Source organism: Cervus elaphus, chromosome 6, assembly GCF_910594005.1.
Source record: "Cervus elaphus chromosome 6, mCerEla1.1, whole genome shotgun sequence".
Classification (NCBI taxonomy): Eukaryota; Metazoa; Chordata; class Mammalia; order Artiodactyla; family Cervidae; genus Cervus; species Cervus elaphus.
In genome coordinates, this window is record NC_057820.1 from 3,663,330 (window position 1) to 3,678,087 (window position 14,758).

At 55.8% G+C, this 14,758-nt stretch overlaps 1 protein-coding gene across 1 annotated transcript in view; it reads right to left on the reverse strand.

Moving 5' to 3' along the window:
- Positions 1-14,758, reverse strand: part of SORCS2 (sortilin related VPS10 domain containing receptor 2) — a 491,606-nt gene that overhangs the window by 62,676 nt on the left and 414,172 nt on the right. The window contains exons 6-8 of the mRNA XM_043906091.1: positions 10,294-10,358; positions 6,911-7,029; positions 4,485-4,574 (exon numbers count right to left, since the gene is read on the reverse strand). Of these exons, the coding sequence (XP_043762026.1) occupies positions 4,485-4,574; positions 6,911-7,029; positions 10,294-10,358 (274 nt within the window). The remainder of the gene's footprint in view (positions 1-4,484; positions 4,575-6,910; positions 7,030-10,293; positions 10,359-14,758) is intronic.

Consider the following 14,758-nt stretch of genomic DNA (forward strand, 5'->3'; position numbering starts at 1 on the left):
TTAGCGCAGCATGGTGCTTTGCTCTGGGCTCAGGTATTTGTTTAATGGAATGTGTGGTTGGTGTGATCTTCTATCCAGATGATTCAGACTTTCTCCATATCAGTGATAAGGCTGTTTGTTCATGTGTTCTTAGGAGTAGCACTTTTAATTTCCTTCAAGAACTTTTCCTTTCAATTCACAACCTGGCTGTTTGCTGAAGAAGTACTGACTTTCAGCCTATATTGGATTTCAACATGTCTTCCTCATTAAGGGTAATCATTTCTAGGTTTTAATTTAAAGTGAAGCAAGCGTGACTCTTCCTTTCATGAGAACACTTAGAGATGATTGTAATGTCAATTTTGTTGTGTCTGAGGGGACAGGGAGGTCAGAGGAGAAGGACAAAGATGGGGGAATGGCTGCTCAGGGGAGCAGTCAAAACACACATAATGTTTATCAATTAAGTTGGCTCCAAGCAATTACAGCAGTCACATCAAAAGTCACTGATCATAATGAATATGGTAATAATGAAAAGGTTTGAAATATTGTGAGATTTACCAAAATGTGACATAAAGAGAAAAAGTAAATGCTGTTGGAAAAATGGCCCAATAGACTGGCTCCATGCAGGGTTGTTGCAAACTTACAATTTGTTAAAAAGAAAATGCAATATCTGCTAGGTGCAATAAAACAAGGTATGCTTGTAATTCTAATTCATGAGTACACTGTTTTCTTGACTTCCTCCCCATTTCTTTTATTTCTTTGAGCATCTTGAAGACAGTTATATTAAAGTCTTTGTCTAGTAGATCTGCCACCTAGCCTTTCTCAGAGACAACTTCTGTTGGTGTTTCCCCCTTCGAATGGGTGGTCCTTGCTTTGTTTGCCTTGTAGTTTCTTTGCTGTTGAAAACTGGATGTTGGAATCTAATAATGCAGTAACTCTGGAAATCACATTTTCTCTCCTCCCCAGGGTTTGCTGGATTTTTTTTTTTTTTTTTTTTTTTTTGTTAGCTGCAGGCTGTGTGTTGGGAATCAGCCTAAGGTGTAAACTGAAGTTCTCCTCAAGCCTTATCTGAGTGTGAGCTTTTTCCAGGGCATGCTTGATGACTTTTTAAATCCCTCCATATGGCAGTTGCTTCTGAATGTCCTCATCCTTAAACTGTTGTTGTTAAGTCATGTCTGAATCTTTGTGACCCCACTGACTGCAGCACGCCAGGCTTCCCTGTCCTTCACTATCTCCTGGAGCTTGCTCAAACTCATGTCCATTGTGGGGATGCCATCCGATCATCTCATCCTCTGTCCTTAAATGTTGGCTTCCAAAAGGGAAAAGAAGGGAAATAAATGTGGGGATGGGGTGGAAACAGGCTGTGGCTGTAAGACCAGCAAGACCCCACGGGGCCACCCCAGGGCAGACCCTTCCCCCATATCCTCTGCTTTAGCTCCTCTCTGAAGGACCTAGATAATAGTATCTGATGTACATTTCCCGAGTTCCTTTACAGATGCTAAAACAACCTCCAAGTGGAAGAAGTTAAGCGCTTCATGATCACGAGCATGTCGTCCCAGACCTCCTGGTGCCCAAGGGTTAGCTTCGTGAGTCCTGCAAGTGGTGTGTCCACTGTTCCGGGAACACGTGCACGGATGCGACCCTGTGACTGAGGGCGGAGTCGGGAGAGACGGGTAGCGGCTACCTTGGGAAGAGCCCAAACTGTGGAAATTGATGACTTACCCTGCAAGCCTTCCTCTGGAAGCTGCAAGCCTTGGAACAGACCAGGAGTTCCAAAATCAGGAGGGCTGTGCCAATGTGATTGCTGTCTAAGGGAGAAGACAGACCGCCTGCTTCCACCCCACCCTCTTCCCTGATGTCACCTTCTCCTTTGTTCCTACACTGTATGGATTTTATTTTATGTGAACATATTACAGATAAAAGACTATTTCACTTTAAAGTAAATTTGCATTCACTTTATGCTTATGAATGTTTTTATAGAATCAGTAGTCACTTGGATTTTTCCTCTCTTTTGTCTGTTTATAGCCTTTGCCTGCTTTTTTTTTTCTCTTAGGGAACATGACTATTTTTTTTAAATCTCTACAAGTAAACAATTTAAGCAAAGAATGCTGACAAATGTAATAAAAACTGTTTACCCATTTTAGTTTTCAGAGATAGGTGAATTAAAATGGCAGAATGAGGCCATTTATACCTTTTTAAGTAGAAGGAAAATAGAATTGACACAACGCAAAATCTGGCAAAGCTATGTTCAACCAGGCCTATTCTAACTGTGCTGGTGGCAAGGTGGAACCCTTTTAGAAAGCAACTAAGCTCCACAAATATTTATATCCTTGGTCCAGAAATTTTTCTTAGACTAACTTGTGAAAATAAAAAAAGAAATACCTGTGGGCACAAATATATTCCTACCAGCACTGTTTATAATTATGAAATATGGAAACAGCCCAAATGTCTAAACAACAGGAGTCTGGCTTAGCTGAACAAGGTACGGTCTCCCGAGTTGAAAGTTTTGTGGTCATTTCAAGGGGATATCATGTATCATTTGGGGAAAATTCTCCAAGACACCGTCATGTGAAAGCCAGGCTGCCGACGGAGTGACTGCAATGATGCAGCTGCAGAAGTCGCTCTGGCTTGGGGCCAGGGACTAGGGGCACGCAAACAGGGCTGGGGGAGGGGAGGGAGGGAGGGAAGGAGGTGGGGGGGCCTTGGTGAGTTCCCCTCGGCTCTGATTTCTGTTGTTTTCATGATGTTACTTGGGCCATTAATGGAAAAAAAAAAGATGGAAATGGTTTGAGTGGAGGAAAGAGGCAAGAGTCACAAATTCACCGCATAACAACAAAATCTGATTAGGAAATTCAGTTAGCTAGCTCTCCACGTTGTTGGTGGGAACACGGGATCTGGCTGCTCTCCTGAATTTGGTGGAGAGGGAGCAGCCTGCTGCCTGGATGGGCAGTGTGCTCACGAGACCGTATGTGGCCTTGGGACACCCCACCCTGGGCTTGGGGCCGGGGGATGATCCCTGAGAGCAGCCTGAGTTGTGCATCACCCCCACCCCGGCTCGTCACCGGCCCTGGGCTGGACCCCTGAGTGAGGATGCTCAGCACCAATATGAATGCCACCCATATCAGCAGGTCCTCGGTCATCCTTTGGAGCTGGGTGATAGGAAGGACTGCCTCCTCTCCCCTGGCCCCCACCCTCTGCTCTCCAGCCAGGTCTCTCTGGCCCCAGGGCCTTTGCACCTGCACCGTCCTACCCCTGAACAGCTTTCCCCCAGCCTTCGGGCTTCAGAGCAAACACCCCGCTCAGGGAAGCTCCCCCCACCCTCCGTCACACTCTGGCTCGGCCTTTTATCCTCTTTACAGCACACACCACAGCCAGCAATGATTTCACACATTTGTCTGCCTGACTTTCTGCCTGTTTCCTCTGAACACCCAGCCGGGGCAGGAATTTGGGGTGTCTGACTCACAGCTGTAGAATCAGTTCCCAGCTTATATGTGATGCTCAGTAAGTGTGTGGGTGGGGAAAGGCTGCTCTGTCTGTGTTTCTGAATTATGCACATGGAGTGGAAACCATCCTCCAGAGGGGGATGTGGCCAGAGGCTGGTCTCAGACCCCCACACCCCGGACCTCAGTGTGAAACGTGCTTCGGCTTCTTATCAGCTGTGTGACTTCAGACAGGATACTTGGCCTCTCTGATCTTCAGTCACTTCCTTTGTAAAATTGGAATACCATACCAGCAGGGAGGGGACTGTGGAGTTCACTCTGAAACAGGGCAGGGGCAGGGTCTGGGAAGCCTCCACGTTCCCCCCTTCTTTGCTTGCCAGGACTTCCCTTGTGGCTCAGATGATAAAGAATCTGACTGCAGTGCAGGAGACCAGGGTTCGATCCCTGGGTCGGGGAGATCCCCTGGAGAAGGAAATGGCAACCCAGTCCAGTATTCTTGTCTGGAGAATCCCATGGACAGAGGAGTCTGGCAGGCTACTGTCCATGGGGTTGCAAAGAGTCAGACATGACTGACCAACTCATACACACATACACACAAGGGGAAGGAAGTAGCATTAATTGAGCACCTAGTGCATACGAGGCACCATAGTAGACAGCAGGAATGCAGTGGTGAATAAAACAGAAACTGCACCCCAGCCCCAGAAACTCTAGATGACAGCAAGAGATGGACACAGGGCCCTCCTCACACCCTGACTCTCAGGGAAGAGACGGGTAAGGTGTGAGCAGGACCAGCCTGGAGGGTCAATGGGAGGAGATGTTGCTCTGAAACATCACATGTGCAGGAGTCTGGGGAAAAGGAAAAACAGGCAGAGGAAGGAGCATGGTGGAGCCCCTAGAACGGGATGAAGCTGGGCACACGCAAGGATGGAGTGGCGGGGGAGGGGAGTCATTGGAGGAAGCACGGCCGCCTTGCTCTTGTCCATCCTGACCCGGCCATCACCAAGCACCTGCAGGCCCCTGAGTCAGGACGCAGCTCGGGGCCAGGTGGAACAGGGAACCCACTCTTACCTTCGGCAATGCATACTTTGGCAGCTTCATCAGGACGAATTCACTGCGACGGTAAGAGATGTAGTATTTGGTCTGGTTTGTTGTGGTTGCCTAACAGGAGGGGAAAAACACTTTTTTAAGGGGCTCGGTTTCCAGTTAAGCCAGATCTTCATGAATGAAAAACCACACATTGTATTTCAGCGGGTGAAAATGCCCTTTCCAGTTGTTTACATGTGCTTTGCCTGAACTAGACAGACTCCTATTCATCCTCCAGAGCCCCATACCAAATGCCCCACCTCTGGGAAGTCTTCCTCCACCTCCCTCAGTTAGAACTAATCTCCTTCCCTCTTTCAGCACGTTGCTTCCCTATATCTGAGTCACAGTACAAGGGAAAGAAAATTCTGTTCCCCAGAACTTCTCTTAGTGAGGATGCTTGGTGGGCCACCAAGTGGAGGAAGAGGCAGGACAAAGGCGAGTTCAAGTCACACAAGGTAAGAGACGCAAAACGACAGGCAAGGCTCCCGAGACTGCCACGTGTATGACGTAAGACAGTGCGTCCGCACCAAACCAGCAACTCCACGAGCGGGGGTCACGTCCACTTAACAGATGAGCAAAGTGCGGCCCAGAGCTGGAGTAACTTGTCTCCCATGGGAGACAACGGAAGAGCCAGGGAAAGAGCGGCATTTGCTTCTTTAGGGGAAGGGACAAGTGGAGAGGAAGGAGAGGGGAAGAGGAGCAAGGGTGCAAACAGGTGATGGGAGACGGACTGGACCAGGAGCTGGAGCCCTGCGGCCCCTGACCAGCCCCTAGCCAGGCACGCGCCTCCCCGGTCTGACGCAGACAGTGTCACCAGCGGCAGACCAGGCCTCTGCGAGAGCTGAGAGTGGTCCCGATCACGCCTGAGTGCCGCCAAGGCCGAGCTCAGGGATGGCTCCTTCACCCACCGCAGCTCAGCTTCCCGAGCGCCCACTTCTAGACCTGGCCCCTGAGCCGCCCGATCACAGTGGCCCCTGCTTCCTTACAGCACCCCAGTCCTCCCTGAGCCCCCTCCCATGGCCCACCCTCGGCCTGGCCAGCCTTCCCAGCACCTCTAACCAAGCCCCCACCCCCATCCAGGGCCCCCTGCTGCACAAGGGCCAGCCCAGCCCGTTCGGCCACAGCTGTGCCCCCAGGATCTCAGGCTGGGGCGCTGGCGGACCAAGCAAAATGTTTTGCAAACACTCCACGTGGGACTGATTGTCAGAGAAGCTGACGCCATTGTCGCTCCAACACTCAGCAGATGTTTGAGAAATGCAGCGGGAGGTGCTGAGCATAGACCTGGAGCACACCCTCCCTGCAGACCGCAGGGTCCACGGTAAACAGAAAAGGATGCCAGTGTGGCCTGGGCTGCAGAGAGCTAGGAGTGCTCCAAGGAGGCAACCAGCGGGCCTGAAGTAGATAGAAACCAAGGAAGGCTTCCTGGAGGAGGGGGCACATGACGGAGTATTGGAAGAGGAGGTGGAGAGGGGGCCATGAGCACTCCAAGCCCAGGGAAGAGCATGTGCAAACACAGAAGAGATGGGAAGCCGAGAGGCGTCAGCAGTGGGTGAAGGAGGATGAGAGCAGGGCTGGGAGTCAGGGCCGGCGGTGGCAGGAGCCTCTTACTGACTGCTCTAACGGGGGCCACAACACACCCTGCCAGTTCCAGCCCCAGCTCTACAGGAGGTGTTGGTTCACTCTGCTGGGGCGATGAAGTGTCTCTGAGATGGGGGAGACTTCAGTGGAGAGAGCACCCAGCTAGTGCCCTTAGGGACTGTCTCCATGAGAGCCTGTGGTATTATCTCCTGGGATCCTAGGGGGCAGAACAGGGGCCAATGGATGAGAGTCGAGGAAACACTTTATCTCACTGCTGTAATGACATTTCCAGAGATCTGAGTTGTCTCAGAGCGGGTGGGCTGTTTTGAAAGGAGTGAGTTCCTCATCAGTGGAAGTAATCAAGAAGTGGTATGACCAGCTGCTCCCTGGAGTTTCTGAACAGTCAGATCACACGGTTTTGGAGGGTGGTCCCAACTGTGGTCTGAGCAGCAGGGAGCAGGACTTGGTCCCTGGGCTGTGGACGGCTGATGCCCAGTAGCCAAGAACAATGACCAGGACAACCCACATCAACTCAAAGCCACCGGCACCAGACGGAGCAACACGGGTTCAGGCCTGGGGGCCCTGAGCTGTGGGGGGTCCTGGTGGGCAGAAGGGAGAAGGAGCGGATGGCAGCCCACTGGCAGTGCTCTGGCTTTGTGGGGTTCTGGGGTGGGGTGCCTCATCACAGGGCCAGGAGGAACTGAAGTAAGTAGCACTTGGAAGTAAAATAGCCACTTTATGGCTTCCTGTTGGAGTGATTCCATTTTCCCCAGAGTGGCTTATATTCCACATCACCTCCTGCCAATTTCCAGGAGCCCCGGAAGCAAGCTCACCTTAACGAAGACGTAATCGTCCTGCACGGTCAGAGAGCCGTGGTCGATGAGGCCCGCGAAGGGCATCGTCTGCGTGTTATTGGAGCAGTTGCGGATCTGGCAGGTGACGTAGCGAAAACCTGCAGGAGAGAAGACGCAGCCAGGCGGGGCGTGAAATCTCTAAACACCCAGACGCTAGCTGACGGAGTCAGACGCAGCCCCAGACCTGACGAAGCGCTGAGCCTTCTCAGCTCCGTCTGTGTCCTGAAACCACCACCGCGGATGTTGTTTGTGGGTCTGAATTTTGAAGGGTTGGCCCTGTGATTACTACACCTGCTGCTGAGTGGGGGGTGGCTCTGGGCCCGGAGCTCTCCTGGGCGGAGCTCTCTGAACCCTCAGGGCCATCCTCCGGTTGGGGGAGGTGGGCCCATCTTCCAGATGCAGAAACTGAGGCTGAGCGGAGTTAGAGAGTCGTCTACTCAGGGCCACCCGGCCGGCCCCCAGGCTTTTCCCAAAGAAAGGCTCATTGGAACACAGCTGTGTCTGCTGCTTGACGCATCACACACAGCGCCTTCACACCACTACGGCGGTCACGGGCAGCACAGGCCACACGGGCAGCCAAGCTGAAGCGTTCAGCAGCGGGCCTTGATGGGAAGCGTCTGCTGAGCCTGGGCTGAAGTCGTGCAGGAGAGCACAGCTCTGTGAGTGCAGGACTCGGCCCATGTTCTGCCCCGTGCACCCTCTGCCCCTGCGGACACAACATCTGCACATCCCTGGGCACCTGGACCCCTCTCTGGGAGACGGACCTCAGAGGGACCCCCAGAGGTGGTGGGCAGGAGATCCCCACACAACTCCCGCCCACTGGCCTTCCCCGGGCCCAGCGGTGTGGTCACCCAGGGAAGGGACATCCAGGGCCACAGTGCCTGTCACGGCTGAGACCCCTCCCACCTTCCAGACGTCTCTCCACTCACATCCAATCAACAGGTGGGTGTGAGCGGGACTCAGGGGTTCTTTCCCCTCCAGATTTAGGCAAACCCTTTCATCCTTTTTGAAATTTCTATGGTTGAGCAAATGGAACACCAGCTTTGCCTGGAGACTCGCATTTCCATCAGGCCCTGTTTCTGGGATGGGGGGCCCCTGGGGAGTTGCCTGGAGCCTCTTCCCTGGGGACTCATTTCTTCCATATGTGGGCAGGAGTGGAATTAACCACAGGGACCAAATGGAGCCCAGCCAGGCGCTCAGAGACGTCAGCACCTTTGGGGGCATATCCTGCCCATGGCCTGGGGTAGTTGGGCAGGATGGAGAGTGCCAGGGGGCCGGGCTGGGGGCCGAAAGACGTGCCTTAACTCACCGGCAGGGTCCCCTGAAATAGTGCGCACAGTAGGATTGCAATCAGCCCTGAAAATTGTGAGCACAGTAGGCTCACAATCAGCCCTGAAAACAGTGCACACAGTAGGCTCACAATCAACCCCTGAAACTGCACACAGCAGGCTCACAATCAGCCCTGAAAACAGTGCACACAGTAGGCTCACAATCAACCCCTGAAACTGCACACAGTAGGCTCTCAATCAGCCCTGAAATAGCACGCACAGTAGGCTCACAATCAGCCCTGAAACAGCACGCACAGTAGGCTTGCAATCAGCCATGGCTGTGCCACAGCCCGTTCCCTCTAGAACCACGTCCGTCTCCCCTCTAAACAGGCCAGTCACTCCCTGTGGTCAACACTGAACGTCCTGTCGTGGGCTTGCCTGGCTGGGCATGCTGTGGGGTCTAACTCAGACCAGCCTCAGTGGACCTCAGTCTGCTCACTCACCCGTTCGCTCATTCGTTCACTCACTTGCCCACTCACTCACGCATGCATTCCTCCGCTCGTTCACTCACTTATGTAACGATGGTCAGATCCTCCTTGTTCCAGCTCTACCGCCAGCAAGACAGACAAAGACCACCTCTCATGGTGCTGACGGGCTGTGCAGTGGGAAAGGGGCTGACCCATAGCCCGCGCTAATCTCTGTGGCATAAACCACTCTCTGGAGCCACTCCGGCTGCCGAGGGGAAGTTTCTGACCACGGGGCTGAGAAGGGAGGTGGACGCTTGGCTCTCGTGAGCAAGCTCCAGTGTGACAGGAGTGACCGTCCTCCTGTCCACAGCCTGCAATGTCACCGCAGCGTCCTTCCGGGGACAGGGGCCCAGCCTTCCCGCGGAGACAATGACAGGGGCAGGGTGACCTTGGGGAAAGGTCAGCAGCTCAGGCTGGCTGGAGGGTGGGTGGGGGTGGCCAGTGCAGTGGGTCCTAAAGGCCAGGATTCTGCGCCACCAAGCTTGGCTGGACTGGGTTCTAGCAGGATTCCCAGACCGGGGTGGCTGGGAGCAGGGGGGTGATTTGGGATTTTTGCACGGAGGGTGGCAGGGCTGGGGTCTGCACCGGCTCCAGGCCCCATGACTGAGCCCAAGAAGTGAAGCAGAAGCAACAGTACCACTGCCCTGCTCCCTGCAGGTGGGGGCTGCGGGCGTCCAGGGAAGAGCCGAGGGCTTGGAGGTGGTAGGGGGATCCCCCCCGCCCACTCGATGACCCATACCGCCCCAGGCTGAGCACTTCGCGTGGGACCCCTTCCACAGAGAAGGACGCTGAGTGCGGGGAGCTGAGGTCACTTCCAGGGTCACCCGGCTGCCACGCAGAGGGCTGGGAGCTATCTCCAGAGCTTCAGTCACCGGCCGGGACTCTGGTGCCTGGCACTGAGCCCGCCCTCCATGTAGTATGTCCCCCCGCCGGGGACAGCAGGTTGCATTCGTCAGCACCCACTGTAGGTTAAGCTTGACCCTGCCCGGGTCTGCACTCCAGTAGAAACCAAGGAGGTCCTGCCAGGCAAGGGGCAGGGCTGTATCCTGTCCACCTGTGGGTCCTCAGGAGGGTCAGCCCTGGGCCTGGCCCGCAGGGGGCTCAGCCAGTGTTTGTTGAGTGAAGGCACAACCTACAGGTCCTACTGGCTGTGGTGTTCTAGAACACTGCATGGTTCTGTCGGGAGAGGACCTTTCTCATAGCTTGTGTGGCCCCTGGGCTCATCTGCCAGGAAGGCCCCTATCCCCCCGGAGGCGGGGGGAGCCCTCGGAGTCCCTGCCCCCCCTCAGCACTCAGCAAGTGCAGGGGAGGGATCGGGGCTGAGAGATGGGGAACCACTCAGTGCTCAGGGGCCAGAACAAATCGCCCTCTTAATAGACTTTTCCACTGGAGCGGAGCTCCTTGACTTCAATTTATCCCTGGCTGGAAAACAAGCACATTTAAAATTATGCCACATCGTAACACAGCGAGGTCAGCTGTTCAGGGCCAGTCGCCAAGGACAAGGGCGGCCGAGCCTGCCATGGGGTGAGCACTCGGGGTGCCCGGCTCCTACATCTTCCCTGCTTACCTCCTCCAAGGTCCTGGGCCTCCACGTGGACCAAGTCAGGGTCAGCATCCACCCCAGACACAGCCCTGGAAAAGAATGGCAGAGGTTGGCTTTGGAAACGAAGCCCCCAAGCCCTTCCTGCCGGGCCTGCCTGATGCCAGAACCCCTGGGAGCCTCATGGCCTCCTGGGTCCCAGGCTCAGAGGACACGTCCCTCCCCCAGAGCCCACCTGCTCTTGGGAGGCCGGCAGAGCCCCCACCTCTGCCTTGCTGGGCATTCTTACATTTATAGTAGTTTAGAGAAGACTTGTACGCCCATGTCTGTACATGTGTGTATGCACGTGTGTGTGCGTCTGTGTGTTAATGATCGAAACAATCTTACGAGGCCTGAGAGGTCTGGAAATATCATTCTAATTTGGGGGCTTCCCTGACAGCTCTTGGTAAAGAATCTGCCTGCAATGCAGGAGACCCCGGTTTGATTTCTGGGTCGGGAAGATCCGCTGGAGAAGGGATAGGCTACCCACTCCAGTATTCTTGGGCTTCTCTTGTGGCTCAGCTGGTAAAGAATCCATCTGCAATGCGGGAGACCTGGGTTCGACCCCTGGGTTGGGAAGATCCTCTGGGGAAGGGAAAGGCTACCCACTCCAGTATTCTGGCCTGGAGAGTTCCAAGGACTATACAGTCCAGGGGGTCGCAAAGAGTCAAACACGACTGGTCCAGGGGTTCAGGAATCAGAGGGACACTGTGGGGACCGTGGCTGAGGACAACAGAGTGCTCAACGAGGGCTGAGAAGAACGGGAGGATGACACGTCCTGAGGGCACGGGGCCTGGGGCTACATCCTCCATGGGGGGCAAGGACAGTGCTGACCCCTGCCCGCCCAGAACAGGGCAGCCAGGAGGTGGAGTGCAGGTTTTTCACGTGAAATGACACTTCAGGATGATGTGATGTGGTCCAGGGTTTCCCAGATTTTACTGGTTCCACCTGTCAACCGGATGGTCACCTTCTGTCTGTCCACTCCCTTTAGAACCTCTGTGTACTTCAGCCATCTCTTAAGCGAGAACACCCAGGAGGTCGTGGGTGTGATGAGCTGACTGCATTTGTTACAAGGTACATTCCAGCCAATATGACTATTCAAGAGGCATCCACCAAGCTGACTGTCTCCCGGACACTGACCTAGCTGGTGCAGCACATTTACTTTGCCAAAGAGCAGACTGAGAATCTGATGCAGAGTCTCATTGCATCAGAGCGAGTGTCATCAGAGGCGCCACTCAGCGCCCAGGACAGGCAGCCCCACGGCCCCTCCAGGCCAGTAAGACGTCCCCACAGAGCACTCAGCTCCCACTGCTGACAGCCCCTGGCCCGGAGCCGACCCCCCAGTTCTCAACTTGACACCCAGCAGCTTGGCACCGGGGTCCCTGTGTGCTTCGTCTCCTCCAGGGACCAGGTGGTCCCAGCTGGACACAGGAAATCCACAGAATCTCCGGGTGGTGGGAAGTGCAGTCAGGGCATTTCAGTGTGGGCAGCCAGCATCAATCACTCTGACCCTCCAGACAGTCTTGAGAGGAAGGTGAAGTGTTGATTTAGGTTTGGTGAATAGGCTATCTGTAAGCTCCTTGGAAGGAGGTCTCCTGCCTGACATTTTCCTCTCTTTTCTGAATAAAGTCAGACATTGTTCCCTTTACCAGGAGCACTGACGGGTCCTCGGCTCAGCAGGGGAAGTTTAGTTTGATCATCCATCATCTGTGAATGGGGTAATGACACCTGGCCTATGGCTTGCTCACATTCACTCACTCACTCACTTTCTCAATCACTCATTCATTTATCTCACTTTTTATTCATCCATCCATTCCCTCTCTCTCTCTCCATCAGAGTCTCTCCCCTGCCACTTCCCAGCGGGCCCACACACCAGGCCCAGCGACAGGCTGGGAGCACGGTGAGCCTGAGGTCCCTGCCCCTAGAAACCCTAGACCGCGGGGCTTGAAAGACCTCGTGAACCTCTGCACTTACACAGCTCAGATGGAGCCTGGCTCCCTGCAGGAAGGGACAAGCGTTGCCCCCTAGACCTTGTTTGTCAAGGTCCCCAAAGCTGGTGTCTGGGGAAGGCCCTCGGTCTGCTGTTTGGAAGCAGCAGTCGCTTGAGAAGACCTGTGCCTGAGCAAGCTGTTGGAAAAGCCGAGAGTTCTGGGAGCCTGGGGAGTTGACAGTTACTAAGGGAAGCTCTGATGCAAACAATTCCGCTAAACCCTCAAAGACGCCCACCACCCCCTCCAGGGCTGCAGCGGTCACCCCCTCACCTCCCTTCAGGACAGAGGCCTGCCTCTTGCCCCCCACCTGGCAGGCACTGGCGCTCACCGAAGAGGAAGGCTGAGGCTTTATGGGTGGACCCAGGCTGGAGTGCCAAGGCCGAGTTGGAAATGCCTGGGGAATGCAGGAGAGCAGACTGCCTGGCAGAGCGGCCAGGGGCAGGGCCACCGGCCACAGGCAGAAGCAGCCGTGGCCTGGGGCTGCTGCTTCCAGGCGGGGTGACTGAGGACGTGTGCCCTGGCCTCTCCACACGTCCCCTCTGTATCATGAAGGGGCTGTTGTGTGGATTTCATAAGATGATGCACTTGGACCCGCGGTGGGCGCCTGGTCAGTGTTCACAACGCGGCTGCCGCTGGGAGGCCCTCATGATTCTGCCCCAGTGCCGCTGAGAGACCAGCAGGGAGGTGACGAGCCAGCGTCATTACCGGCCCACAGCAGGTCTCCCCGTCCCTGGCCGTGGCCCCAGGAGGTCAATCTAGTGAGCTCACTTGCTTAAGCTTCTCAAAACATGACGGTCTTAGACAGAACTTGGGGCTTTGGCAATTCCCGCTGTCATTTCAAGGACAGAAACTTGGGGAAAAAATCATTTGATTTGCCCGAGATAACAAAGTGTCTGCATGAGCACCAGCTCTGCTTTCAGCGTCTGTGGGCCGCTTCTCCCCGCGGCCCCGGAGGTCTCCCCAGGACTGGGCGCATCAGTGGAGCTGCCAGCTCTGCTAATCTCCTAGGGCACCAGCTCAGAGACTGCCCCCTCCCTGACCCTTCCCCTCCTGACCTCTCCCCTCCTGACCCCGCCCCCTCCTGACCCTCCCTCCTCCTGACCCCAACCCCTCCTTACTCCTCCCCTCCTGACCCTCCCTCTTCCTAGCCCCTCCCCTTCTCCTGACCCCTCCCACCTCCTGACTGCTCCCTCCTCGTGGCTCCTCCCTCCTCCTGGCTTCTCCCTCCTCCTGACCCCTCCCCCTCCTGACCCCTCCAACCTCCTGACCTCTCCTCTCCTCCTAGCCCCTCCCCTTCTCCTGACCCTGCCCACCTCCTGACTCCTCCCTCCTCGTGGCTCCTCCCTCCTCCTGAGCCCTCCCACCTCATAGCCCCTCCCACCTCATAGCCCCTCCCCTCATCCTGATCCCTCCCACCTCCTAGCCCCTCCCCTTCTCCTAACCCTCCCCTCATCCTGACCCCTCCCCCTCCTGACCCCTCCAATCTCCTGACCCCGCCCCTCCTCCTAGCCCCACCCCTCCTCCTGACCCCTCCCCTCCTTCTAGCCCCTCCCCACCTCCTGACCCCGCCCCACTTCCTTGAGCCCACGTTGACAGGAGGGACAAGGCCTGAGACTGGTGCCCTAGTTTCTGAGGAAGACCCGGGCCCTCCTGAGGGCAGCCATGTGGTGGAAGGCGCACAGACAGCCATTGTTCCAGGGGAGAGACCAAGGCTTCCCTCCTGCGGCCTGTGGCCCTGTGTCAGCCCGCTAGTTCCTGGTCCTGATGGGCATGTAGACACTGAAGAGGCAGGGGGTGGGCAGGGAGTGGTTTCCACGTGTTCGTCCTGCGGAGACAGGACCGTGGCCTGGCGGGAGTCCATGCGTTAGTGTGTGGCCCGAACGAGATGCAAAGCAGAGAACACGAGTGTGTGTGTGCACACGTCCACACTCAGGAATCACAACTTGGTAGAAAGAGCTTGTCTCTCTGTGCACCTCTAGAGGCCGCGGGAATTCCACGCTCGCCGGCTTCCCCTTCCTCTGCCCGCGGACCTCGGCCAAGTCTCATCCTCCGTGGGCCTCACTCGCTCACTCATCCAACAGGCATTTCCTGAGCACCGGAGCCCCCTCGCTGGGGCGGTGAGACTAGAGTCCTACCTACGCAGATCGATTTTGATCAGCTCCCAAGAGATGCCAGAAATGGGGATGGGGCCGGGGCTGCAGCCAGGCAGTGAGTCAGGGGCTGTCAGGACCAGGCCAGGGGGAGGGAGGGGGAAAGGGGAGGAGGGGGAGTCAGGGGAGGCAGTGGGAGGGGGCGGAGGGGAGGAGGGAGGGGGCAGTGGTGAGGAGGGAGGGGCAGTGGGGAGGAGGGAGAGGGAAAGGGGAGGAGGGAGAGGGAAAGGGGACGAGGGAGAGTCAGGGGAGGCAGTGGGAGGGGGCAGTGGGGAGGAGGGAGGGGCAGAGGGGAGGAGGGAGGGGGCAGGG